The sequence below is a fragment of the Nicotiana tomentosiformis genome, chromosome 10 (assembly GCF_000390325.3).
Source record: "Nicotiana tomentosiformis chromosome 10, ASM39032v3, whole genome shotgun sequence".
Lineage (NCBI taxonomy): Eukaryota > Viridiplantae > Streptophyta > Magnoliopsida > Solanales > Solanaceae > Nicotiana > Nicotiana tomentosiformis.
Window position 1 is genome coordinate 6,783,243 of NC_090821.1, and position 27,875 is coordinate 6,811,117.

At 33.5% G+C, this 27,875-nt stretch overlaps 1 protein-coding gene and 1 pseudogene across 3 annotated transcripts; both read right to left on the reverse strand.

Moving 5' to 3' along the window:
- Positions 1 to 13,211: 13,211 nt before the first annotated feature.
- Positions 13,212 to 16,297, reverse strand: LOC104114181 (methyl jasmonate esterase 1-like; annotated as a pseudogene).
- Positions 16,298 to 16,623: 326 nt separating this feature from the next.
- On the reverse strand, positions 16,624 to 24,418 carry LOC104114184 (uncharacterized). 3 transcript variants are annotated; one of them, XM_070187443.1, is made up of 9 exons: positions 24,023 to 24,418; positions 22,371 to 22,535; positions 22,102 to 22,211; positions 21,489 to 21,579; positions 21,216 to 21,419; positions 20,860 to 21,116; positions 19,080 to 19,170; positions 18,751 to 18,967; positions 16,624 to 17,130 (listed from the first exon to the last, which is right to left on the reverse strand). In XM_070187443.1, exons 1-9 carry the CDS (start codon positions 24,233 to 24,235, stop codon positions 16,925 to 16,927), a joined length of 1,554 nt encoding a protein of 517 aa, XP_070043544.1. In that variant the 5' UTR covers positions 24,236 to 24,418; the 3' UTR covers positions 16,624 to 16,924. The 3 variants fall into 3 exon arrangements, with proteins under 3 accessions (XP_070043544.1, XP_009622856.1, XP_018632492.1); XM_009624561.4 differs by having other exon boundaries at positions 22,102 to 22,199; positions 22,386 to 22,535; positions 24,023 to 24,416; XM_018776976.3 differs by lacking the exon at positions 22,371 to 22,535 and having other exon boundaries at positions 22,102 to 22,199.
- Positions 24,419 to 27,875: the final 3,457 nt, after the last annotated feature.

Consider the following 27,875-nt stretch of genomic DNA (forward strand, 5'->3'; position numbering starts at 1 on the left):
GGAGCTAAGTAGTTTCTACTATTGATTACCATTCCAAAATTGATAATGAAGAATTCTTCCCTTTTATTTTTTCCAATAAAGATAATGTTTGAATTCACTTACACGCTTCTCGATTAATTTATCAGATATTTATGTTGAGTTGTCCTATATTAGTGAGATTTGAGGTCCTTGGTCTTGGACAATCCTTACCTCATGAGTTAACTTTTGGTTGAGTTAGATCTAAGGTTCACTTCTTTATTGATCTGTATTGGGCCCTCATATTATGTTGTCCACCTTCTTGTGCTGAGAGTCTACCGAAAACAGTCTCTATACCTCACATGGTAGTGATAAGGTAAACGTACACACTACTCTCTCCAGACTCACTTGTGGGATCATATTGGATTGTTGTTGTTGGTATATATTATGTTGTCCACGTTTCAGTTTGCTGAACGTGTGGGGAGGGGTGAGGGGCGAAAGGGGTGTTGAGTTTTCCTACACCGGTGTAATTTAAGATATTTGGTCTCCTTATATGATCTTACGCAATAATCCTCAACACAAAAATTAGTTTTTGGGGTTGTGTTAAAGTGTAAGTTCCATTTCTTTTGTTATCTTGTACTAACTATACACTCCCTTGGAGGCTTGAAAGAATTCTTCCTTTTATTGTGTGGCAACTTATATAAACAGAACCATAAAGTGAAGATGATTGAAAAATTAGTCCAAGCTCGGCCATGCATTATGCTGATTTTAACATAAAGAAAAAAGAACATATGATGGTTTAATTAATTAATCTAATTAAAATAAATATTGTGTGTTTGTTCAAGAATCCCGCCAGCTAATGAGGAAATATTTAAATACCCCACATTTTGATTGGTTGGAATGCTGCAAGAAGATATCACGTGTTCAAGTTTTTGCCAAATACATGTACAATTAAATTAAATAAAGAAAGACTTAACTAAAAAGAGGATGCTAATCAAATCACCATATATTCACATATAATATATATTGAGTAAACTAAAGCACTACTAAATTACTACGTAATATAATACAAACTATAGAGCCTAACGTGGACCACTTTGTTCCTATCGTGTTCCTGTTGAAACACAAATATAATCTTGCTCAAAAGGTGTATATATTAAATTAAATGTTTCTTTTCATACAAAAACAGTAAAATCGAGTACTAGCTAGATTATTTTTGTCACGATCCGAAATTTCCATCTTCGAATCGTAATGTCGCCTAACATTTCACTTGCTAGGCAAATCAACGTTAGAATAATATTATCTATTTTTAAAATAATTTTTATATTATTAATAATCAAGGAAACAAAAGCGGAAGCAAAGTTTGAAATATAGTGAAATAATCCATAAAAATAACGGTGTCTAAATACCATCCCACAATTGGTGTCACAAGTGCACGAGCTTCTAGAATAATACAAATAAAGGTCTGAATAAAATAAAGCTGTCTGAAAATAAAAACACAGCTAAAGTAAAATAGATGAGGACTTCAGAACTGCGGACGCCATGCAGTTATACCTCAAGTCTCCTCCGAATAACTGAAATCCGAGCAAGTCTATGGTACACCGCTGGGACCAACTCCGAAATCTGCACAAGAAGTGCAGAGTGTAGTATCAGTACAACCGACCCCATGTACTGATAAGTGCTGAGCCTAACCTCGACAAAGTAGTGACGAGGCTAAGGCGGTTCACTTACATTAACCTGTACGCAATATTAATAACAACAATAAATAATAGAAATAAATCAAGTAACTCATTTATAATAATTGAAACCAACTCAGCAGTCATAATCCATTATTATTTCACTCAATTCTGTTGCAGCGTGCAACCCACTCTCACAATATATTCACATTCAATTCTGTTGCAACGTGCAACCCGCTCTCCCAATATATTCCTTTTAATCAAGTCTGTCATATATTTATTTCAATCAAGTATATATATAGACTTTTAAATAAGTCTGTTGCGGCGTGCAATCCGATCCCCCAATATTGACTTTTAAATAAGTCTATTGCAGCATGTAATTCGATCCCCCAATTATATATATATATATATATATATATATATATACTTTCATGTCTATTGCGGCGTGCAATCCGATCCCCCAATATTGACTTTTAAACGACTCATAAATGTAATAAAACTTACTCCAATAAATATCACGTCCAATGAGAAATTATTAAGCATCAAGGCACACAATAATTATAATTTATTTATGAACCAAACAATGACAAATAATAATTTATTATGAAAATCATAGAGAAATTAGGTAGTTTAATATTTAATATGCTAAATGTCAAATAACAATTAAAACACATAATTCAAATAGCATGTAACAATTAATGCAGGAATTCAAGAATTAATATTTGACAAAGAATAGGAGAGAAATAATTATTATAATAATTAATTTATAATTTAAAATAATTTATGAATTTTCAAGTAAGCAGACAAACAATTAATTTGACGACGTATAGACACTCGTCACCTCGCTTATACGTCGTTCACATGCAATTCGCATAACAAATAATTTAAGGGTTCTATTCCCTCAAGTCAAGGTTTCACGACACTTACCTCGCTTTGAAAATTCCAATCAATTATTCAACCACAACTTTTCCTTTTAAATTTGACTCCGAAACTTCAAATCTATTCACAAATAATTCGATATATTCAATACTAATCATAGGAATTAATTCCATATGAATTTATAAATTTTTCGGATAAAAATTTAAAATTTATTTAAATATTCAACAGTGGGACCCACATCTTAAATCCCAAAAAAACTTACGAAATCCGAACACCCGTTCCGATACGAGTTCAACCATACAAAAATTGTCCAATTCCGATATCAAATGGACCTTCAAATCTTATATTTTCGTTTTTGAAAGATTTTATAAAAAGTCCAATTTCTTCCATTTAAATCCGAAATAAATGATGAATATAGACATGGATTTGTGAAATATAATCGCTTTTGGTTAAAGAACACTTATCCAATTCAAAGTCGTGAAAATCCCCCTTGAAATCGCCCAAATCCGAGACTTGAAACTCAAAAATGAGTAAAAATGACTAAGACCCGATTTTATGTATTCTGCCCAGTATTTTCGCATCTGCGGGCTTTATTTTCGCACCTGCGGTCATGCATTTGCGAGAAAAATCTCGCATTTACGAAGTAGGGCTGCCAGGCGAGGTTTCGCATCTGCGGACATTTCTATCACACCTGCGACGTCGCAAAAGCGACCAGCTTCTCGCAGATGCGGTTGCGCACCTGCGATCACCATTGAGCAGGTGCGATTACACTAGGTTCTGCCAATAACCTGTTGCTTTCAACATGCTCTAAACAATCCGAATTTCGTCCGAAATTCACCCGAGCCCCTCGGGACCTTATCCAAATATCCCAACAAGTCCCGTAACATAATACGGATTTACTCGGGGTCTCAAATCACATCAAATAACATCAAAATTGCAATTCACACCTTGATTCGGACTTTGAGTTTTAAACTTTTCAATTTGCAAATCTCGTGCCAAAACATATTAAATGAATCCGGAATGACTTCAAATTTGGCACACAAATCATAAATGACATAACGGAGCCGTTCAAATTTTCAGAATCGTATTCCGGCTCCGATATTAAAAAGTCAACCCCGTGGTCAAACTTAGAATCTTTAGCCTTTAAATTGATAGTTCCGTTAAATGGTCATAACTTGAGTTAGGGACCTCCAAATTAAATTTCGGGCATACGCTCAAGTCCCAAATCACGATACGGAGCTACCAGAACTGTCAAAATACTGATCCGGGTCTGTTTGCTAAAAATATTGACCAAAGTCAACTCAGTTGAGTTTTAAAGCTTTATTTCATATTTTAATTCATTTTTCACATGAAAACTTTCCGGAAAATTTTACGGACTGCGCATGCAAGTTGAGGAATGATAAATGGTACTTTTCGAGGTCTTAGAACACAAAATTACTTATTAAATTTAAAGATGACATTTTGGGTCATCACAATTTTTCCCTCCGGGACAAATGAAATAATTAGCTGATTTCATTTCTCTATGTATCTTTCCAACCTCTGAATCACCATTATGATAAAAAGAACAATGTTAGCTAGTAATTAATAACTATATTGATAAATGGTGTATAAATCTCTCAGCTTTAAATTTGTAGTCTCCGCGTATTTCTTTTGGCAGTAGGAGTAATAAACAAACTCACGTCTAGTTGTATATACAGGGTTAATTTCACTCATGGTCATCCAACTTATCATTTATTTTACAAAAGTCACTTATCTATTTTTCATCACTTAAAAGTCACTCAATTTTACATTTGTAACTTAAAAGTCATTCTAGTTCAAAACCTATAAAATATCCAATAAAAATATGACATGGCATTATATTTAATTAAAAAATTTAACAATAATGCCACATAAGCTTAAATAGACCATATCTAAGTTAGATCTATTTCTTCCTCAGCCCGATTTCGGCCTTTTTTTGAATATTAGTTTTAATTTATTTATATGAAAAATCGACCGATTTCGGTCGGTTTCTTAAAAAATAAATTTTGCGGGATTCTAAAATAGTTTTCTGCATTTTTGCGCAAAAAAAAATGACCGAAGTCGGTCGGTTTCATAAAAAAAATTAAAAAATATAATATTTTGGAAAACCGACCGACTTCAATCTCGCATAACATATAAATGTACCACTGACAGATAAGAACAACAAGCTAATAAGAACCTATTTTTCACAAATTACTATTCTATTAAAGTCAAAATATTGGCAAGAAACACCCACAATAAAATTGCATAGTAGAAGTTCACTGCTAAAAATTCGGCCAAAACCGACCGGGCAGGTTGGTCGGTTTTCCAAAATATTTTAATTTTAATTTTTTTTTTACAAAACCGACCGATTTTGGCTCAAAAATGCAGGAAACTATTTTAGAATCCCGCGAAATTTATTTTTTAAGAAACCGACCGATATCGGTCGATTTTTCATATAAAATAAATTAAAACTAATATTCAAAAACCGACCGAAATCGGGCTGAGAAAGAAATGGGTTTAACTTAGATATGATCTATTTAAGCTTATGTGACATTATTGTTAGGTTTTTTAATTAAATGTAATGCCATGTCATATTTTTTATTAATTATTTTATATGTTTTGAACTTGAATGACTTTTAAGTTACAAAGGTAAAGTTGAGTGACTTTTAAGTGATAAAAAATAGATAAATAACTTTTGTGAAATAAATAATAAGTTAGGTTAAATAGATAAATGACCTTTAGTGAAATTAACCCAGTATATATGTATAGTTATTACAAGAAACTTAACTTCTCCATTAGTTAAGGAAAGAAGCTTCATCTTGCTAAATCTGGCCTTTGGAAGACCCCAAGGGGTGCACAGGAAAATATTGTTGTTTTTTATGTGTCCATGTGTGTGTTGTTTGGTGTTGGGGGGGGGGGGAGGTGTTGAAATTCCTTCTAACTCCCCGTCGGAAGCACGTAAAAGGGAAGAGAAAATCTAGAATTTTGTAAACTGAAAGAAACAAATAATACAACAACAATAACAAACCAAATATATTCCCACGTTATAAGATCGAGGAAGGATAACTTGTACGCACAATTTACCCCTACTTTGAAGCGGTAGAGATATTGTTTTTAAAAGACACAAAAATAAGTCTCAATAGGTTTGAATAAGATCAAAACAGTAGTGTTGAAAATACTAAAGACAAAGAACATTAACAACAACTAAATAACAAAGCAACAAGAAAACTGAAGCAAGAAGAACAACGAATAATAATAAAAATCTAAAAATAAGAAAAATACAAAAATGATAATACTACTACTGATATGGAAACTGAAAACAACAAATAAAAAGAAATTTTAAATTTTCAACAGGCAAATGTGTATGAACTAAAGACGTCCGCGTTAGGCTATTTTGCATGACTATGTATAATTAATTTAGTAGTGTATCCTTGTGCTCTCCCTTTTTATATTAATCCTTAGTTCCTTCATTTGATACGTTGGTTGTATTTGGTAAACTTGTTATGATCAATTGTCCCACGGGACTTTGATCAAGAATTAGCTTTTCTTTTTATTTTGCAGCAACATATACAAATAGAACAGTAAAATGAATAAGGTCGAAATTTAGGCCAATTTTGGCCATTATGCTGGTGTTAATATTAAGAGAAAAAATTATGATGGTTTAATTAGTACTACTAATTAAAATGAATGAGGGTAAAGTTGTTCAAGAATCTTACCAGCATCTAACGGTAATATGTAATTGGTTGGAGTGCTGCAAGAAGTCATAAACACGCAGATCACGAGTTCAAGTTTTTGCTAATTAGGATCAAATTAAACAAAGAGAGATTTAATTTAAGAAGGTGGATGCTTATCGTATCACCATATATTCATATAATACAAGGAGTACAATTAATTGACTACTAAATTACTAATTATAATACAAAGTATAGAGTCTAAGTGGACCATTTTGTTCCAATCATTCTCCTGTTGGATATATTATAAATCTTGATTTGTCATCAAGATTTGCATGAACAAATCAAATAGTCTATTTGGTAATCATATGAATAGAATATCCTCAAATGGGGTATGCATATTTTAGGATATCTTAATTAGTCAAGAGATGGATATACATTAAATGCTACTACTATTTCAATAAAAATAATACTCCCTCAGTTCTAATTTATATCTGACATTATTCTTTTTAATTTGTAACGAAAAGAATAAACACTTCTAAATTTAGAAAATAATTAACTTTATTCTTACCATTTTATCCATAATGTGCTTCTTTCATGACAAACAAATTTATGGCATGGTTGAGACCACACGTTTCAGAAGTTTTATAATCACACAAATATTATAATATATTTTATACCATAAGTTCAAAAATTTTATTTCTTTCTTAAATTTCATGTCAATTCAATTATGCCACATAAATTGAAATTAATAATACTACTTAGTTGGGAGAAAACGAAAACTGTCAACTTTATGGGTGAAAATGGTACAAAAAGAAAGTGGTAGTTTTGGTGACAAATGAATGTAGCTCATATCTTTCTTCCCCACGGGCTATAATTTTAGGGATACACCAAAAATAGAAAAGAGAATTTTTTTTTATAAAATTACCCTTTTCCGAAAGGTAAACGCATCCAAATTAATTAGATACAAAAGGTTGGGAATTTGTCTTATGTAAGAATAATTCAGGATTTGATATTTAAAACTGAACAAAATCATCCCTTACAATATCTAATCTCAAATTAAATTAATCCCATTATATTGATCATGCTTTTTCCCTTCTCTACTTTCAAGTTACCTTACATTTTTGTATCATAACTCATCTAGATCATTATCGTCCAAGTTGTATTCTTAATTAACCCCGGATATAGAAAACTTAACCAAATAGTTAGAATAAAAACAATAACAACAAAAAAGAAAACAAGATAGAAGCAGATATTAAGCTAGCAATATGAGTTGAATTTCACCTACCATGCTACAAATTAAGTAGAAACTTTAATAAGATATCTTAGCCCATCTATGATATATGTCAAGGCTATCAAAACATAAGATATATACCATACAAACTAGTGCATCAAAAAAAAAAAAGACGAAATGGAGAAAAGTAAAGAAAGAATAAAAAACTTTATCGCCAAGAAATGTAGTCTTTATTACAACTTAGTATACATTTCAGAGTTCAAAGTGGGGGCCATGGACAATAACAACAAATTCGGCGTAATTTTACAGGTGAAGCCAAAGAAAGAAACCTTACTCCTACCTTAAAAAACTAGGCGGAACAGGGAAACATCATTTATTTGCAACTCGATCTTTAGATAAATTTTAAGGAAGAAGACCAACGTACGGTATTGGAAGAATATTGGACTCTTGTGTTGACGAAGAAAACGAAGAAGAATTGTCTTTACAAACGACAGTAACAACTGCATCCACAAATACAGTCACAAACTCTATTGCCATTTTCACCATCTCTATACATATCTCTAACCTTTGAATCGCCATAATAATAATAACAGCGGTACTAAGTAATTACTAATGATAAAATCTCTCAGCTTCTCTTTTCAAGTCTCCGCGTATTTATATTTTATTTATGGATGTGTAATCAACAAACTTGTCTATATATATAGCTACAAGAAACTCCTCTCAATGGATGTAAAAACAAAGAAGCTTCAGCTAAATTTGGCCTTTGGAAGACCCCTAGGGACGCAAATAAATAGTCTTTGTTTTGTTTGTTGGGGGTTCTGACCAATAATAACGTACGGAGGTAGGATGAGGTTAAAGAAAAAGCAAAAAAAAAAAAAAATTAAAAGCGATTGTGGTTAATAGAAACTGAACCAGTAACGTTAAAGAAATTTTAAATCCCCACTACCACTAAATTATACTTTTGGGCAGAAAATTCAAAATATAAAATATAGATATACAAATCGAATTTTGCCTTATATATATATATATATAGTGAACTTTTTAGGCCACTTCTTCCGCCCCCTAAATACGCCCTTGCACACCACAAGTAATCAGTCACGTGTTGTAGGAACGTTGGTCACATATTATATAAATATTTCGTTCAAAGGTATAAAACTCTAAATACCCAGTTGGAAGCACATAATAAGGGAAGAAAAAAAAATCTAAAATCGTCAAAATTGAAACTACGTACAAACAAAACAAAGTTTTTAATTTTCAAAAGGCAAATGTTTGGAACTAAAAAGGTCCGCGTTAGGCTCTATATTTTGCATGACTATGGAGTATTAAATATTAATTTAGTAGTGTATCATTGTACCTCCTCCTTTTTTATTATTTTATATTACTATTATATTCTTTATGCATGCATTTGACATGTAAATTTTATTTGGCAGTTTATTTCTTGGTCAATTTTGGTGTTGGTCGCCAGAAAAATATCTTTTAAGATAAAAACATTAAAAATATTTTCGATCACATTTGATGAACAATTCCCTTATTTATGTATGATCTATAAGAGTCCTCATAATATAGTTGATGATATATGGACTATAAGTTATTTCACCTCTCACGTGTGAGTTTTTCTTATTTACATTGTATTGGAGTGGTAATTTGAAAATAATAGTTATCGACAATTGCTGGTTTTAAATAAATAAAAAAATTAACATTAAGAAGAAAAAACATAGGATTTCTAAATTACCTAAAATTAATGGGATGAACTTGTTCAAGAATCTCACCAGCATCTGATGGGAAAATGTAAATAACCCACACACACACATAGACATATACATAAAAGTAAAATACTGCATTTCTAAAAAAAATTACTTCACTGATATAATTCAAATTATAGAGCCTAATTAAGTGGACCATTTTGTTCCAATAATTTTCCAGTTGAATATTATTTAAAACTTTGGTTTGTGTTTAACATCTGCATCACTCTGCATGAGTATTTGGCAATCTTATGACTGTAATATCCTCAAATTATGTGTGAATAATTTTAATGTGTCTATGTCAATAGGTAGTATATTTCAATTTATGTTTCTTTTTATATAAAAATTAGCTGGGAAAACGAAAAATATCACCTTCGAGGAGAAAATGGCAAAAATAGATTGTTGTAGTTTTGTTTACAAATGAAATTAGCTCATTTTCTTTCTTTCCCTCTCCCTATGCGCAATTTAGGGATACATCGAAAAATAAGAGAATAAAAAATTAAAACTATTTTTTTGTTGAAAAGTAAACACAAATCCAAACTAGATCCAGAAAGTTAATTTGGAATGTCTTAATTATGTAAGGAGTAAGGATTTCATATTTACAATTGAAGAAGATCTTTCCTTCTCTAATCTCAAATTCAACTAATCCCATTACATAAGTCATGCTTTTTCCCTTCTCTATTTTCCAATTCGTTTTTGAAAACGTCACAATACACAATATTAAAGATAACTTCGAATTCTAAATTCTCGGTTACGTTTAGACCATAAAATATTTTCAGGATCAACCAAAAAAAATAATTTTTTTGTCTGCATTTATTCTTTGTGTATGAGGTTGCTTAATGAATTCATCATTTTTTTAAAGCAACATAGCATTGTTCTCTGTATCTTTGATTAGCTTGCTGCTCACTTTTAATTATAAACCAATAAAGTATCTAATTCGACACATTATTCATTAAGTTTTTTTAAAAGTAACTTATCTGGATCTTTAATTCTTTATATATGGTCCAATTCTTCTGCGGACTTGCATATAGAAAATTTAACTAAACAATTAGGAGAATTATAACAACAAAGTGAAGAACACTTATAAGAAGACAATAAACATTATGAGTTGAGTTACATTTAATTTACTATGCTACAAACTACAAACTTTAACAAGAAATCTGTATGAGAATCTCAGAAACCTACCAAAACTTAAGCTCCTATATACCAACAGATGCATCTAAAGAAATGAAGTTCTTAAAAAAGAAAAGAAAATAACAATAATAACTACGTCTCAATTCTAAATGTGTTGGACCGGCCGTTTATATGAATTCTCACGGTTTCATGATGCTTAATCTAACAAAAAGAAAAGAAAAAGAAAAAGAAACTAAAAGGTTAGCCGATCAATAAGATCTTTGAGATTGATTAGCCAACTGAATTGGTTCGGATATTCTTTTCTATTGAAAAGAAGTCATTTGTTTGCGCTAGTCACCTTCTTCTAGGATCCGTTGGACGATAATTTTTATCCCAAGAATTAAAGCTCTTTACATCTTAAAATCCAACGTAGGGAGTTGGAAGAATAGACTGTGTTGACGATGAAGATGAGGAATTAGAATTGTCTTTAGAAATAACAGTACCAACTGCATCTACAACCACAGCCACAAACTCTATCGCCATTTTCACCATCTCTATACATATTTCCAACCTTTGAATCACCATATTGATAATAGCAGCAAACAACGAACAATACTAGTACAAGCAATAATAATGATAAATCTCTCAGTTTCTTTTTCTAGTTTCCGCGTATTAATTTCTCTTTGTAAGAATAAACACATTCACAATTGTCTATTTATATATATAGTTTTAAGAAAGTACTCCTCCAATGGCTATAGAAAAGAAAGAAACTAATTTGGCCTTTAGAAAACACCAAGGGACACAAAAAGAAAAAAAGGTCTTTGTTTTTCTCTCTCAAATAATAACGTAAATTAAAGATAAGTGAGAAAGAAGGGTTTGAATGGTTTCAAACTTGTGAATGTGACACTTTGCTAAAGTATTGTTAGCAACCTTATCCATTTATTGCATGGCTATTAAAATAAGAAATTAATTGACCAATGTGGCCATTGCAAGGACACGAGACAAGTGGCATTTTTTTTTATTGCATGTAGTAGCTATACACGCATCAACATTGGCGGGCAAAAAACATAAAGGGATAATTTAAGCAAAGTTTCCACAACCACAGTAGTAATAGTTATTTTATATACGACAACTAAATAATTATATTTCTAGTAGACACATTTAAATCATCTACTTATAATTATGCACCCAATGCATTTATATCCTTAATGAAAATATTTCTAGTACTTTTTGACATTTTTTCCTATATTTACTCTTGAAATCAATCCCTAACATATTTAAATGGTAATATGTTTTCCTTTTTTTTTTGTTGGAAACTAATTTATTCCATAACCGATTTTCTATATTCCATACATGGATCTTTTTACTAGAAAAAGTACATGTACCTTTTTACATAACATTATCTAGCGAAAGTATACATTTTTATATTCGAAAAAATAAAATACATATGTTTCAAGAAAAATGTAGTGTATATTTGAGATATATATACATTATAAACCATGTAAATTTATATCAGGATTATACCAAGGAGTACTTTCTTATTATATATTATTACCTTAGTATACACAATATTTCTCATTAAATGATATATTCTTAAAAAAGTCACAGAAGGTATATTCTTACATTAATATTTATATACATGGCGTTTCTAAAAAAATATTATATCATATATATGTAATATAATACCTTAATACTATTATAACATATATTGAATTATACTATGTATATTAATACATTAGTATACCTCTAAAAATGAATTATACCAGGAATATATAATATTATACTTCAATAAAAATATAATTGAAGAGTTATACCATGTATATTACCTTTTCCCCTATATTAATACAATAGTATACACAAAATTCCTCTAAAAAGTTATATTAAATATATATAATGAATAATTGAATATGTAGTATTAGTTTCACAATGATTAAGTGAACAAATTGGGTGTAACGTTAAAGAAGAGAGAGAAATGTAATGAAAAATATGAGAATATAACTGAATCCCTAATTTAAAATACAGAGAGAGTGTGAAAAAAATAAATATCCCATAATTTGTGCATTTTGGCTGCTCATTAATTATGTGCACAATCTCTATCTGCCATTAGTATAAAAAATTTGACATTTATGGAATAAACAAAGAATAGTATTATTTTCTTAAATATGTTTTAAAAAATGATCAGCTGTGTATTATTTCCTATCTTAAAATGCTTAATTAAATAACTTAAATTGCCTGTGATCGAAGGAGAGCCTTGGCGTAACTGGTAAAATTGTTGTCATGTGATCAGGAGGTCACGAATTCGAACCGTGAAAACAACCTCTTGCAGAAATACACGATAAGGTTGCGTACAATATACACTTATGGTCCGACTCTTCCCTAGACCCCGCGTATAGTGGAATATTCCATTAGTTGAGATTGCTTACAAGAATAATTCCAACCTAATGTTAAACTTTAATCTGATTGTTGCCATTTATTAGTGTTTAATGATTAATGAACTTTCCAGGTAAAGAGGAATTTTCTCAGGACAAATGTTTGGAACCAAAAAAGTCCGCGTTAAGCAATATATTTTACATGCTTACTATTAATGTATTAATATATCGTCTTTGTGTTGTCATGTTAATCTATTTTCATCTTTTTTATAGTATAATTTATTTTGTTTGGCAAACACTTCAACGCGTGATCTACGTGTTTGTACTTTTCGTTGAACAATTCCCGTTTTAATTAAGTAATCAATCATATTTTTTTTTTATCTTTTAAATGTTAAAAACCAGTATAATGCACCAGAAACGGGATTATATATTCAACCTCATTCATTTATGTTTCTATTTTTATTACACTAAAGGTTGAAGTGACAACCTACTTGCATTTCTAAGTAGAAATTCACATTTTTTGCCGTTTTTTATTTTTTCTGACATAAAAACAATTAAACTGTTTTTCCGTTATAAAATTAGTGTTATAGCTTTGGTACGATAAATTAAAAGTTGAAAGTCCATATGTAAAAAAGATTACACATAGATTGGAGGACCTAATCGTTTAAAGGCATTGATTATTGTGTTATTTGACTATGGTTATTTATTTTTCTTCACAATGTGAGAAATGTGAGCTTAGACAAATACATAAACACCATTGATTATGCGATGTTTAGTTGACTTAGGCAATACATTTAATACTTTCTATGAAGGAAAGTAGATTATTGAATGATTGTTAGTTTTACATTAGATGTAATAGCTATGTTCTATACTTAGTAGTATTTCTCAGCAATGTGCAGAAGATGAACAAAAAGCTCAACAGGTTTTGACATCATAACCATATGATCTGATCCTTCAATCTCTTTCACTTCATCTGTTGGATTCATTTCAATCATCCTTTCTTGAATTTCCCTTGTTACTACCTTATCTTCATTAGATATAATAAAGGCTCGATTAACCGATCCATAATTCTCTTGTGATAAGATTAGTTCCTTTGACATGTCTTCATCAGTGTACAAATATAGTGGTCTCACTAATGTTGTTGCCAGTGCCAAATCCTGAGACAAATTAGATGGTTGGTTAAGTACTTAAGTCCAATTTCTAGTCAATTATTGTTTTGAGTAAAGCTTGAGTTTTCTTACCTCGACAGGGCTCAGCTGATAGACATAGGTTGCTAGGTGTTTTTGGCCAAAGTTGAATGTGGTTGGAGGATTATTAGTTCCATTATCATATGTGTAACGATTATCAAGCTGTGGATTCTGTTTCCTAAGTAACTTTTAACAGCAAATAAAAGATATTAATCCAGAGAGAAACCATAATAAATAGAATCAGTGCTAAGCTCAGGAAACTATATAGTTTCTAATTTAGTGCCTTTTCTTGTTTATGAAATCACATTTGTGGATAATATCAGAACTGCTCCAAAATACTGATACTTAACATAAAATGTTTTCCAAAATCGATGTATAAAACTTGTAAATACATGCACTTTGTCAAGACTCAAGAAGCTAGAGACTGGAATATACATATGGGATGTAAAAACTCACCTATACTGATGTCATTGTTTGCAAGTTAAAGTTTGGCTACCAGTATTTGCGAGTACTGAACTTCAGTATTTGAAATACTAGTAAAATATTGCTTGTTTGAAGATTACTCATCTGGCTGGGTCTTGCCGGTATCAACAACGAGGAAGAAACAACCAAATGGAAACAGCAACTAACTATGGCTCTTGGCCCAGACAACGTCCTAGGCGTAGGGGAGATCGGAGCAACAGGGAACGCCTAGACGACGTTTTTCTTCCTGGGCTGCAGTAAGTAGATCGAGAGGTCGTTCCGCCCCTTTTCCCGAATATGGGGAATATGTTCTCATACTCACAGTGAAATAGTTGTTTTCCACTCGATAAAATTTTAGCTTTCTTTCCAAAGAAAACTGATGAATGGAATGAATCCCATATCGGATCAGGATGAGATCACTGGTCTCCTGATAAGGCTTGGGCAGTCCTCCTCCATTCGAGCTAACTTTTGGGGTGTGATTTATGTCCAAGACTTATTTTAACATGGTATCAGAGCCAGACCTGTGGTCGATGTGGGCTCCCAGAAGAGGGGTGAAAAATACCCCCTCCCGTCCATGATTGTGCACGCTCCAGACCGGACAGTGGAACTCGGATAAAGAATGTTTGGATCTTGGCGTGAGGGGGAAGGGTGATGAATGGAATGAATTCTGGCCGCGATGAGATCCTTGGTCTCCTTATAAGGCTTGGGCAATCCTCCTCCCTTCGTGCTACTATTTTGGGTATGAGTTAGGCCCAAGACTTATTTTAACAGAAACTCACATCCAAAACACAGCTACAACTTCCAAACACTAGCTATTTTTTGAATTTCAACTAAATATTGTCCAAAAGACTACTAAACAAAATGGGGACATCAAGAAAAAAAGCTAGAATTCTAAACAGTATCAAGTAAAATATGTTCTGTGACTGTTATTCCTAAAAAACAAAAGGGCATACCTCTTTCATGAGTGTAAAAATGTTGAGAGTTGGACCAGGCATTAAAGCAGTGACAAAAACAGCAGCAGAAATCTTCTTTGGAAACGTTTCCATGGCTCACGAAATAGCCAATCCACCAAGACTATGACCAACAAGGACTACCTTATTATTTGGAGGAAGAGAAGCCATGAAATTTATCAGTGGATTAAAGTACTGAGAAATAGATGGAATATCAAGTGGCTGCTGAGGGTTAATCCCAGAAGCAGCTAAGTCAATAGCTGTTACATTGTGTCCAGAAGATCTTATTAAGGCTATTAACTTGTACCAAGTCCAAGCTCCATGACATGAACCATGAACTAGCACAAAATGCTTGCTAAGTTTAGGCGATTGCGTCTCGAAACTCTTTGCATAGCCAAATTGGATAAAGAAGAGCATAACAAAGCATAGGATCAAAACTTTCATCTTCTCCATCATTCTCTTGTTGTTTTGACCAGTATGGACATAATAATGAACTTATGTTCACTTTCAAGATTAAGAAGATTTGACAAGCAAAGCAACTACAACAACCAAAAAAAGAAAAAAAGGCAGGTGAAATCTCACAAGTGAGGTCCATGGGAAGGTAGAGAGATTGTTTCCAATGCAACAAGCAGTGACAACAAGATACTAAGAAAACTTTAGCGAAAGATAATAATAAGAAAATAGCGGGTAGTAATAGCAATCTAAGGAGTCGTTTGGTACATGAGATAGAATAATAATCCTGCAAAAAAGTTTGGGATTAACTTTATCCCATGTTTGATTTAGGGTATTAGCTAAGCCTAGAATAACTTTTATACTAAAATGGTGGGACTAGTTATCCTATATAGAAGGTGGGATAACTAATCCCATGGGATATCCCACCATTGTACCAAACAACCCCTAAGAATAAGAAAAATACTAGACTAACACTAATCTACCGATATGGGAAAGAAAAAGAAAAACGCCCGACTACCTACTAACCTTATTATCGACCTCCACACCCAGCTACATCATCCATTTACTTAATCACCTTGACTACAAGATTGTTTAATCGGATGTTTGTTTCTTTGATATTGCACTAAGTCAAAGATAAGGGCTACTTTATACATTAATTAAGAAAACAGATCAGTACCTTGTATCTACTGTTTTATTATGGTAAATTTAGGCCTGAGTTCAACATTTGGATGAAGCCTTGTAGTACCTACTGTTTTATTATGGTAAGTTTAGGCCTGTTTTCCCGCCTGAGTTCCCTATATATACTCCTTTTGCTAATTATTACTAGTAAATGGAAGAAAGTGGACTTATTTAGGAGCTATATTATTCCAAGTTACGTCTACAACAATCAATGGGAAAAGGATATCGACTGGATGAATAAAAATGAGAATAACTTGAAAGGTATAAGTAGCATATTCATATGCCGAATACTAACATGTAAAATATTCAATTAACAATAGACATATTTCTTCCCTTCAGGAGAAAAAAAAAACAGTAGGGAAGGTGGACTGCGCTAAGAGTAGATGGTCACATCATATATGTTCACCATAACAACGATTTAGCCAACTTTTCCTCACAATTTGAAGGGCGTGTGAGGATAAAGGTGTTGAATAAACTAACATAACACAAGTTATTTACACCGTGGGAAAAGAAAAAAAGAAACTAAAAACAAACTGAAAATTTGCATCAAGAAATTCAAGCAGCAGGCATTGAGATTGAGATGACCACATAGGTTAAGTATTGAAACCCATCCTGAATCTTGCCCACGGCTGTGCTATGATCTGAACGAAGATTCTCCGAATACACATTGGCTTTCTCCTGGATAGATTTCTGAGAAACTTGTGAACCAGAAGAAGCACCTTTGGTTGCAGCTACATATGCTTCAGCCACATCTGATATGCCTGCGAAAGCATAAAGTTCATCATGCATCATCCGACTTATTTACAACAAAGAGCTTGATAGGCAAACATTTTCCATTACAACACAAAAATGAGATGCCTATTTGTTTTTTTTGAAACCTTTCTTCATAGCACAGGCAAAAAAAACATGTTATAATTAAGACAGACTACATGCTTTCCCCAAACATGATAACCTCATTATTTCAAACAATATTCAGACTAGTATTTTGGAGTTTAGCATAACCAGACATCATCATACTATATTATAAGTATGAAGCCCCAAAGTAGAAACTTGAATTACCAAAATACCCATCAAAAGATGAATGACCATCATAGCCTTCAGACAAACGTTATTTCTATAACACTTTTGTACATAAATGTAAATGTATATTTTAATAAATTTATTAATCTACTAAACATCTTTTCATATACAATGCATATGAACATGAAAATACAATAAATATAGAATTACGTGGGAACATTGGTTCTTGCCATCTTAAATGATATATTAACTACTCTATTTATTTATTGTGATTATTATTGATGGGAAGTTATATAGTTTTCATATTTCAGTTTTGTTTCTTTCATCTTCTAGGGTAATAGTAGTGTAATATTTTTGCATAAATTCTTTATTTCACTCTATAAAAATGCACATCAAATTGTCTAATCAGTATATTCGTTTCTCTTGGTTCTGTCAAAATTTTTCTTTTCCTCAAAAAATCCATTGGTGTTGCCGGACTTCATTCTGCAACATATCACATGTTTAATTTTTGAATTCTTCTTGATTTTCTTCTCTTTATTTATTGTGTCTGATTCATGTTCCATTTTGGTATATTTTGTAGTGGTCCAAAAGCTGGAAGTTAGATTGCTGCAATCTTTGGCACCCTTATTAGATTTTGTTATTATATTTATGTTGTAAAATGATTGGTTGCCTTTTGTGTTATACTGCTACTTTGAGTGGTGGTGATTTGTAATAGTAACTAATAAGTGGGACACTTTGCAAAGAGAAGAAGATTAGTGTAAAAATAAAAATTGAATTGTTGTCTGTATAAAAAATTATATAACGTGATACATTAATGGTAAATGTTTATAGTAATATCTACTTTTTCTATGATGCTTACAATTTTATAAATAGAACATCACAAAGATTGTGCAGTTAGAAGTGAGAACACACATACTCCAAGAAAAAATAAAAGATAAGAATCCCCCTAAAACAAAAACTTACAGAGATTCTATGATAACAAAAACTTACATGGATTCTATGATGTCAAGTATGGAGCCACTATTATTTACAAGGCATTCTTTACATCAAAAAGAAAAAGAAAAAAATACTAAGCAATTCATTTCTATTCTATGGATGGAATTCCTTTCTCCCTCAAAAGGTTGAGAGATCCAATATACATAATAATTGTTAGTAATGCAGATTCCAAAACTTATTAGCTTTTTGTTAATTTATACTAATTAACATGGAATACACGTGCAACGCACGTGTTCGAGAACTAGTACAATTGAAATAAATGAATTGATCTGTTTTCGAGAGAACACCAAATCTGTAAACCGTCTATTACTACACTGCCAATTTATTTTGCAAATTGTAGAACGACATACTTGACGCAAATTTACCTGTAACAAAACTGGAAGAAACTGCTTTAACACATCTGGTCATTGAGTGTGCCTTTGCTCGGATAACATTTGCTCTTTCAATAGAATCCTCAGGCCAATCAATTTTCCCAGTTTCCTCCTTGACATCTTGGTCCGCAACTTTATTTGCATTGGAAATGATTGATTTCTCAAGTATCAGAAGTTGAGTCACAGCAAAACAGCACAGTTCTGAAAGCCTCTGTTTTGGAAAAGACAATCAATTACAAGTCAAGTAGATTCATGCTCAAAAGGTGATACTGTTCATCCATTCATAATAAAATTGCAGACAGACTGAATGTGTATATACATACATGAACACCCTCTGAATGAAGGGTATCCAGTCTCCCAGTTGTCCTTTGAATCATGTCATTGGGAGCTAGTCCAGCCAAAACATTTGCAAATCTGCAATGAATTTAAACAAGACATCAACACCACTAACCAAGTTATTACAACTAGTTGCACACTTTCAGGTAACCAAGCATTAATTATTATGCAAAAACTCAGTGTTCGGATTCAAAAAGCTGTCCAATTTCGCAATCAGATTACTCCTCCTTTCATTCATTTCATCAAAACTACAAAAATGCACTAGTATCATCCTTCATGGACACCTGAGAGGCATAACTAATTTTATTTTCTTTTAAATAAGGCAAATAGTTTTATTAATGTTGGAGAACCCCAAATACAAGCAGTATAATTAAAAAGATCATACATAAATCATCATTACATGAATGTAAGTCAAACACATTTTTCAAAAGATCTCTGACTTATATGTCTCTCCACTCAAAAGGTTTTCACTACATTAACAATGTTCAAAATTTTTTATTTAAATGAGCTCCTAGTTAATTGGAAACTTTATAATATGCCCTTTAAATACCTGAGGAGCAAGCCAAAATTACAGGTTCCATGTAGAATGTAAGGGTACAACTCTAAATTTGGATCTTCCTAAGAACATAAGAAAACTTGAGAAGTGCTTAATATCTACATTCTTATTCTGGTGGAAGAAGTAATCTCCAAATGGGCTAATTGTAGTACCAACCTTGTCAGACCACAAAAACAATTCCAATAGAACAAAAATTGCCAATCTCCAAAAGTGAGTGTTATTCTTTCTTCATTTTTTGTCAAAATATCATCCTAAGCCCTTGCGTAAAAGGGCCACAGGCTGGAATACTCAATCAACACATTAATGGCCTCGCATAGTTGATCAACACATAAATAAGAGGTGCAGTCACAAGATTATGACCCCCTTAAAAAGAGGTGCACTGATCAATAATTTGAGCAATCAAGGAGTGGTTGGGCAATTATGGATTCTGAGCTTGTTTGGAATGAAATAGATGAAGCCAAGGACAGTGAAGGCTTGTTTTGGAGCTGGATGGGCTGCTGGTGCCGGAAAAAGGTAAGGCAAATAGGGAAAACAGTTCTAGTTGCTGTCTCAACGGGTGATTTGTAAATTAGGAAAGCAGAGTTATTTAGAGGGCAAAACTACACCAGTACATTTTTTTTTAAAAAGGGGGGAAAGGGGATGCTATGCTACTGATGGGGTTTGAACCCTCCACTTCAACTGTAGAAGGCAAGGAGCTCACCAAGTGAGCTAGCCCTCAACTCTCAACTACACCTGTACATATTTTAAAGCTATAGATGCTCAAGTCTTTTGGCTCGCTGTTGCAATTTAACAATTATATATGATGAACGAAGCATGTAAAAATTCATTAGTACACTGCATCTGTGACCTGTTCTCTAAACTGCAGCCGGTTTTGCTGTTGTAATAGGGAACTTAGGTCACTTTTTATTTGGGGGTTAATTTTGTAGCGTGCATAGGGTCCATCAGAAACAGTCTCTCTACTTTCACAAGGTAGGGGTAAGGCTGCGAATGCACTACCCTCCCCAGACCCTACTTGTGGGATCACACTGGATTTTTTGTTGTTGTTGTTGTTGGGGTTAATTTTGTAGTGTGCAGCAGCCTTAGCGCTTGGCTCCTTGTTGAGCAATCGAGGGACTCTTTGTAGCCCCTTAAAACCACTGACACCCCGGCACAAACAAAGAAAATAGAAGAGAAAAGAAAAGCAGATGGAGCATATCAGAGCTCGATGTTACCCTGCTGCCAATTCTGCAGCCTTGCTCACACTGGAATCATGCAAATTCTTCACCTCATCCGTGCTGTCCCAGGTTCCAGTATCAACTTTCTTCCCTTTATCTGACTCCATATCACTTCCATCAACTTCAGAACTCAAGTCAAAAATCTGCTGAACCTCTTTAAGCTTTCCATCGTAAGAAGACCTTTGATCAGATGGAAGTTTTGCTTTTTTCCGGTTGAACAGCATCACGTAATGGTTGGACAACGCCTCCAGCTCCTGTGAACAAATCATATGATCAGACATAGGCTTTTCAAATAAAAAATAAAAAGGGACCTCCGAACATAAAGAAAACCACTAGTATTAGTAGGAAGAGACCTCCAACTGCTCGGGACCACCATAAATATAGAAGCATCGATCAAATGTTACTTCCTCAAAATACTGATCTTCATCTATTTTCCCTTTAGCTTCTTTGGAGCTCTTATCAACATTAATACCAGTTTCTGATATCAGAAGATCCATAGTTTCTTTCCCCAGCAGCTCAATCACTTCCATTCCTTTAGCAGTAAAAGTTTTTCCAGTCTGCAGAATAGTTCAAATATAAATAACAGAGGTGAGGACATGGAAAAAAGAATCAAATCTTGATCCAACCTCTAGTATGGATGGTGCAACAGAGCCGGTTGTGGCAGGTAAACCACCATGCTGAATTGATTCTGCAATATTTACAGCTGAACTCTCAAGCCTGAAATTATAAGATCATTAGCTTAGCAAATTCAGCTGTGCCACATGATGGAACACCCAGGTAATGAACCAAAACTGATCACGGCTGCAGGGTAACCAGTTCTCCTGCTTACAGGAAAGGTTCTTCAATTTCAGCTTTCCTTGATGGAATTTGTAACTGCTTTTCTAAGTCCATAAATAGGTGTGAATGTGTGTCTCCGTATAAATATATCTGTATATATTTGAATGTGTGTGCATGGGGGCAAATCATTAAGTCATGTGTCATAATTTATGATTTTACACCATGCTACGGTTATTCAATAGCACATCAGAACATTTAAGTCAATAAAGTTTAATCCCCAATCATCTGAAACCTCCATAAAATCAACTGTACAGCGTTGCTTCTTAAACAGCCCATGATGTAAGGAATAAGTTCTTTAAACAAGTTTTAAAAAGCTGCTCCAATCTAGCTTTGTAGATCTTTCTGAAGTGCAGACTGAAGACTGACACAATTATTTGACAATTCAGATATCAGTAGACATACTTGTGGACTAAATCTGAACCTCCTTTGATTGCGTTTCCTAATGCTTGCCACGCTCCTGAAGCAAAATTCTCGACTGAATGGTCAATAACTTTCAAACCCTGCAAATTACTCTAGCATGGTTAAAAGCATGACCATACCAAACAAATAAAGCAAATTTACCTCTACAATTAAGATAATTCTCTATAACTGGCAGAAAATGGGATGTAAGGGCCTCACATGCTTATAAAACCCTGGAAAAAAAAATACATCTCAATGTGTATCAATTGAACTAACATCTTACTTGCCTGGCCAAGTAATGAATCTTCACTAGCTTTCTCTAATTTTTCTAGAGCAGCCTTGCGTCTCTTGTCACTCTCGTCTCCACTTTCCACTTCACCAGTAGATTCTTCAGAATCGTCCTTGTCTGAGGATTCAGTGTCTACTAATAGAGCCACCTGGGAATTTAAGGTCATCTCTTTAAGAGTGTTTTCCTTCCATAATGCCGAAAGAACTAGTAACCCCAGCTTGTGGGGAAAAAATCTAGAAGGATAATAACAGGAAAATGTTGATGGGGCCTGAATTTTAAGATCATTACTTAAGTTGAAAGGCATCACTCATTTTATTGAAAAACTCTTTTTTTGAGATGGATTTTATTGAAAAACTCTAGTTCCTACAGAAAACAGAAGGTGAGAAAGGGAAAATTAACTCAATTTAAATGGCATTTCCAATGGATGCAATCGAGTCCTAGGAAGGACCTTAAAAGTGAAGTTACGCCACAATACTGTGATCAAGCAGCAGCATTTAGATGAGCCTCTTTCAAACCCTAGAACTGGCTAACATGTGACAACCAAACAAAATCTGAATATTAGGCATCTCTAATATTTATTTACGGTGCATTCGACAGTGGCTTTGATCATATAACAAAAACACTTAGTATAGAGTTAATCAGTTTACAGGGATCTTTGCCTTCATGGAAAACCGCCTCGCCCTTGAACGAGTTTCCTCCCGATATTACTGTTTCATTGCCAATCGAGATCTGAAACAATGAGCATCTTGCCTAAAAGAAGACTTCAGCCATTGAGAGGCAGCTGTGCCATTGATGGAGGATGAACGGGCTAACATAACCTAATAAGTTACCCGAGGTCCATTAATATTCAATTATAACTATTCTCCTCAAGTTTCTACATGGCTTACCAAACTATTCCTAATATCAACAGTTACATTACTGACAGACGTAGCTGAAGGATGTCATAGTAGCTATTTAAAATTGTAACTATGATTAAAAAAAAGAAGAAATTGTTAGTTCAATGTGTGGTATAAGATGACAAAACGCAAGTAACATACTATTAAGCAAACAGCAACAAGAAACGTCCATAAATTGCATAACTTATCAATCAATCAATTATCGACTGTGTCAATTCCATATTAGTTGGGGTCTGCTACATGAATCGTCTATATCCATTCAACTCTATTCAAGCCTTTTCATTCCTACAGAGGACAAAATCACGCTGATGGATGTCGTTAACAAGCAAAGAAGAGTACTATGCGCTACAAACGGAGTATTAACCACGCCAATTTCAAAAGGAGAGACACATAAAATCCTTAAGTCAGATAGTAGATCAGTTAAATACTTGCTTTGCCAAAAATTAAAAATTACTGCCATGCATAGTTTATTCACAGGTGTTGAGTGATATCATCAGCTTCCAATCATCAATGAATCAATCAATCATAATCAACTCCGCCTCAGTCACAAACTAGTCGAGGTCAGCTACACGAATCATTTACATCCACTCCAATACTAAGAATTTGTCTTTAAAAAGGCAAATGTATGAAATGAACTTACTATTACATTTGATTCGACGCTGCATTTTTCTTTAGAAAAATGATACTACAAAATAGATAATGAGCTACATTTATTTACGCAAAGAAAAAAGAGAAGTACATTGCGGGAGATCTCTTCAGCAGCAACAGTAGCAGCATTCTGAAGGTCCGTAAGATAAGAAAACGCAGAAAATCCCCAGCCACCGCCCCATCCTCCTCCACCGCCGCCGTCTCCCGGCAGAGCAGGTGGCTCTGGTGTTGAATCAGCAGCCAAAATTGGTGCTTCTTCTTCTGGCGTTTCCACTATTTCATGATTCGTCGTTTTGTCCCCCATTTTTCCGTTAAGAGAGATTTTGAACTGTTTTAGTTCTCCCTTAGATATGAAGGAACAGAAACTTTGAAGGGTTGATAGTAACAACACGACGCCGTATTGCTCCTACGTTCGGTGGTTAGACGTTGAGCTTTCAGTTTTGTAGATTTCGGGGAACAGACGACATCGTGTTTCCCTGTGCGATGATGAGACGACAAAGTATTGACCTTCTTTGACGGATTTTTGGGAAAAAGATTAGAAATTGTTATAAAATAAAGATCGTAAAGTAAGGACAAGTATACAGAGAAACTGATATATTATTCAAATTTCAAACTTATGTACATATTATAGAAGAAAGGAAGCTGCTGCTGCAAGCTGCTGTGTAACCTGCTTGTAAGCTGCTACTCTAAGTTGTTGTGCCAGATATAGATAATCTTCTACCATGGGTAATATTTATCCATAACGGAGTGCCGAAAGGATAAGTTTCTTTAGGAGGCTTATTTCCAATAGAGTACTAAATAGATAAACATATTTCCGGCGGAGTCTCATATGGATAAGCTTCTTCAGGAAGCTTATTTACAATGGATTATTAAATGAACGTCCATAATATAATATATTTATAACACTCCCCATTGGATATTCATTAAAAGATAATGGGCCTCATTAAAACCTTACTAGGAAAAAACCCCGTGGAAAAAAATCTTAGTGAAGGAAAAAGAGTACACATATTTAGTAATACGCATTGCTAGCTGCCTCATTAAAAACCTTATAAGGAAAACCATGTGGGAAAAAACCTTAGTAAGAAAAAAAGAGTACATCGCGTATTTTACTCCCCCTGATGAAAACCTTGTTTTAAATATTTAAGTCTCCACATTCCAATCTTGTATATCATCTTCTCAAAAGTTGAAGTTGGTAAAGATTTAGTGAATAAATCTGCCGGATTGTCACTTGAACGGATTTGTTGCACATCAATGTCACCATTTTTCTAAAGATCGTGTGTGTAGAATAATTTTGGTGAAATGTGCTTCGTTCTATCTCCTTTTATAAATCCTCCCTTCAATTGGGCTATGCATGCAGCATTGTCTTCGTATAAAATTGTGGGTCTTTTCTCACATTCCAAACCATATTTTTCTCGAATAAAATAAATTATTGATCTCAACCATATGCATTCCCTACTTGCTTCATGAATAGTTATTATTTCAGCATGATTTGAAGAAGTAGCAACAATAGATTGCTTTGTGGAGCGCCATGATATGATAGTACCTCCACATATAAAAACGTACCTGGTTTGAGATCTAGCTTTATGGGGATCAGATAAATAACCTGCATCTGCATAACAAACAAGATCTGCACTATCTTTGTTAGCATAAAACAAACTCATATCAAGAGTTCCCTTTAAATATCGCAATATATGCTTAATCACGTTCCAATATCTCCGTGTAGGAGAAGAACTATATCTTGCTAGTAAATTAACAGATATGCAAGGCCTTGTAGCATTAGTAAAATATATTAGTGCACCAATTGTACTGAGATAGGGTACTTCGGGACCAAGAAGTTCCTCATTCTCTTCTGGAGGTCGGAACAAATCTTTATTCACTTCAAGTGATCGAACAACCATTGGTGTACTCAATGGGTGCGCTTTGTCCATGTAAAAGCGTTTTAAGACCCTTTTTGTATAGGCAGATTGATGGATAAAGATCATGTCTGCTAAATGTTCAATTTGCAGACCAAGACAAAGTTTTGTCTTTCCAAGATCTTTCATCTCAAATTCTTTCTTAAGATATTCAATTGCCTTTTGGAGCTCTTCTGAAGTTTCAACAAGATTTATGTCATCAACATAAACAACAAGTATAACAAATTCTGAAGCCATTTTCTTTATAAAAATACATGGAACAAATAACATCATTTATGTAACCCTCTTTCAGCAAATATTCACTGAGGCGATTATACCACATGCGCCCAGATTGCTTTAAACCGTACAAAGATCTTTGTAATCTGATTGAGTACATTTCCCGAGATTTTGAATATGCTTCAGGCATTTTAAATCCTTCAGGGATTTTCATGTAAATTTCATTATCAAGTGACCCGTACAGATAAGTTGTAACCACATCCATTAGATGTATTTCAAGCCTTTCACGTAAGGCTAAACTGATGAGATATCGAAATGTTATGGCATCCATAACTGGTGAATATGTTTCTTCATAATCGACTTCAGGTCGTTGTGAGAATCCTTGTGCAACAAGGCGAGCCTTGTATCCTTCAACTTCATTTTTATCATTCCTTTTTCACACAAAAACCTATTTATGACCAACTGGCTTTATACCAGCAGGTGTTTGGACTACTGGTCCAAAGACCCCTCTTTTAGCAAGTGACTTCAATTCCGAATGAATTGACTCTTGCCATTTTGGCCAATTAGATCTTTGTCGACATTCTTCGACAGATCGGGGTTCAAGATTCTCACTATCTTGCATAATGTTAAGTGCAACATTATATGCAAAAATATTATCCACCACTATTTCAGATCGATTTAAATTAATCCCATCACCAGTAGAATTTATTAAAAGTTCCTCACTCACTTGAGTCTCGGGTTCATTGATTTCTTCAGGAATCTTAGAACTAATCAGATTTTGGGTCTCTTCAGGAGATCCCTTCATAATATCGTTTTGATCATTTGTCGATTTTTTTGTTCTAGGATTTCGATCCTTAGAACCCAAAGGTCTACCATGCTTCAGGCGTGCTTTAGGTTCACCTGCTCTCATGCTAGTAGATGGTCCTACTGGGACATCAATTCGGATAGGCATATTCTCTGCAGGGATATGCGACTTAGTTATCCTTTTCAAATCAGTAAATGCGTCTGGCATTTGATTTGCTATATTCTGTAAATGGATGATCTTCTGGACCTCCTGATTACATATAGGGGTACGTGGATCAAAGTAAGATAATGATAAAATTTTTCACACAATTTCTCTATTGATTTCCTTTTTCTCTCCCCCTAATTGTGGGAAATTTGTTTCATCAAATCGACAATCTGTAAATCGAGCAGTAAATAAATTTCCTGTCAATGGTTCAATATAGCGAATAATAGAGGGTAATTCAAATCCAATATATATTCCTAACCTTCTTTGGGGGCCCATCTTACTGCGTTGTGGTGGTGCTACTGGCACATGTACAGTACATCCAAAAATTCGTAGATGGGTAATATTTGGTTCATGACCAAAAACTAATTGTGACGGAGAATATTTATTATAATGTGTTGGTCTGAGATAGATAAATGATGTTGCGTGCAAGATAGCATGACCCCAAACGGTAGTGGGCAATTTTGTTTTCATAAGTAGTGGTCTTGCTATCAATTGCAACCGTTTAATAAATGATTCTGCAAGGCCATTTTGAGTATGAACATAAGCTACAAGATGTTTAACTTTTATTCCAACTGATAGACATTAATTATCAAAAGCTTGAGATGAGAATTCTCTAGCATTATCAAGGCGAATAGCTTTTATAGGATAATCTGGAAATTGTGCCCTTAATCGAATTATTTGGGCTAATAACTTTGCAAATGCCAGGTTGCGAGATGATAGTAGGCACATATGAGACAATCTTGAAGATGCATCTATTAGGACCATAAAATATCTAAACAGCCCACTTGGTGGGTGAATAGGTCCAC

Excerpts from the sequence above, each read along its gene's own strand:
- LOC104114184 (XM_070187443.1), bottom strand. The coding sequence starts at position 24,235 with ATGGGGGACAAAACGACGAATCATGAAATAGTGGAAACGCCAGAAGAA. Across the intron at positions 22,212-22,370 it reads GCCAGGCAAGTAAGATGTTA|AGTAATTTGCAGGGTTTGAA; the intron begins GTTCAATTGATA and ends TAACCATGCTAG. Across the intron at positions 19,171-20,859 it reads GCTGCAGAATTGGCAGCAGG|ATTTGCAAATGTTTTGGCTG; the intron begins GTAACATCGAGC and ends AATTCATTGCAG.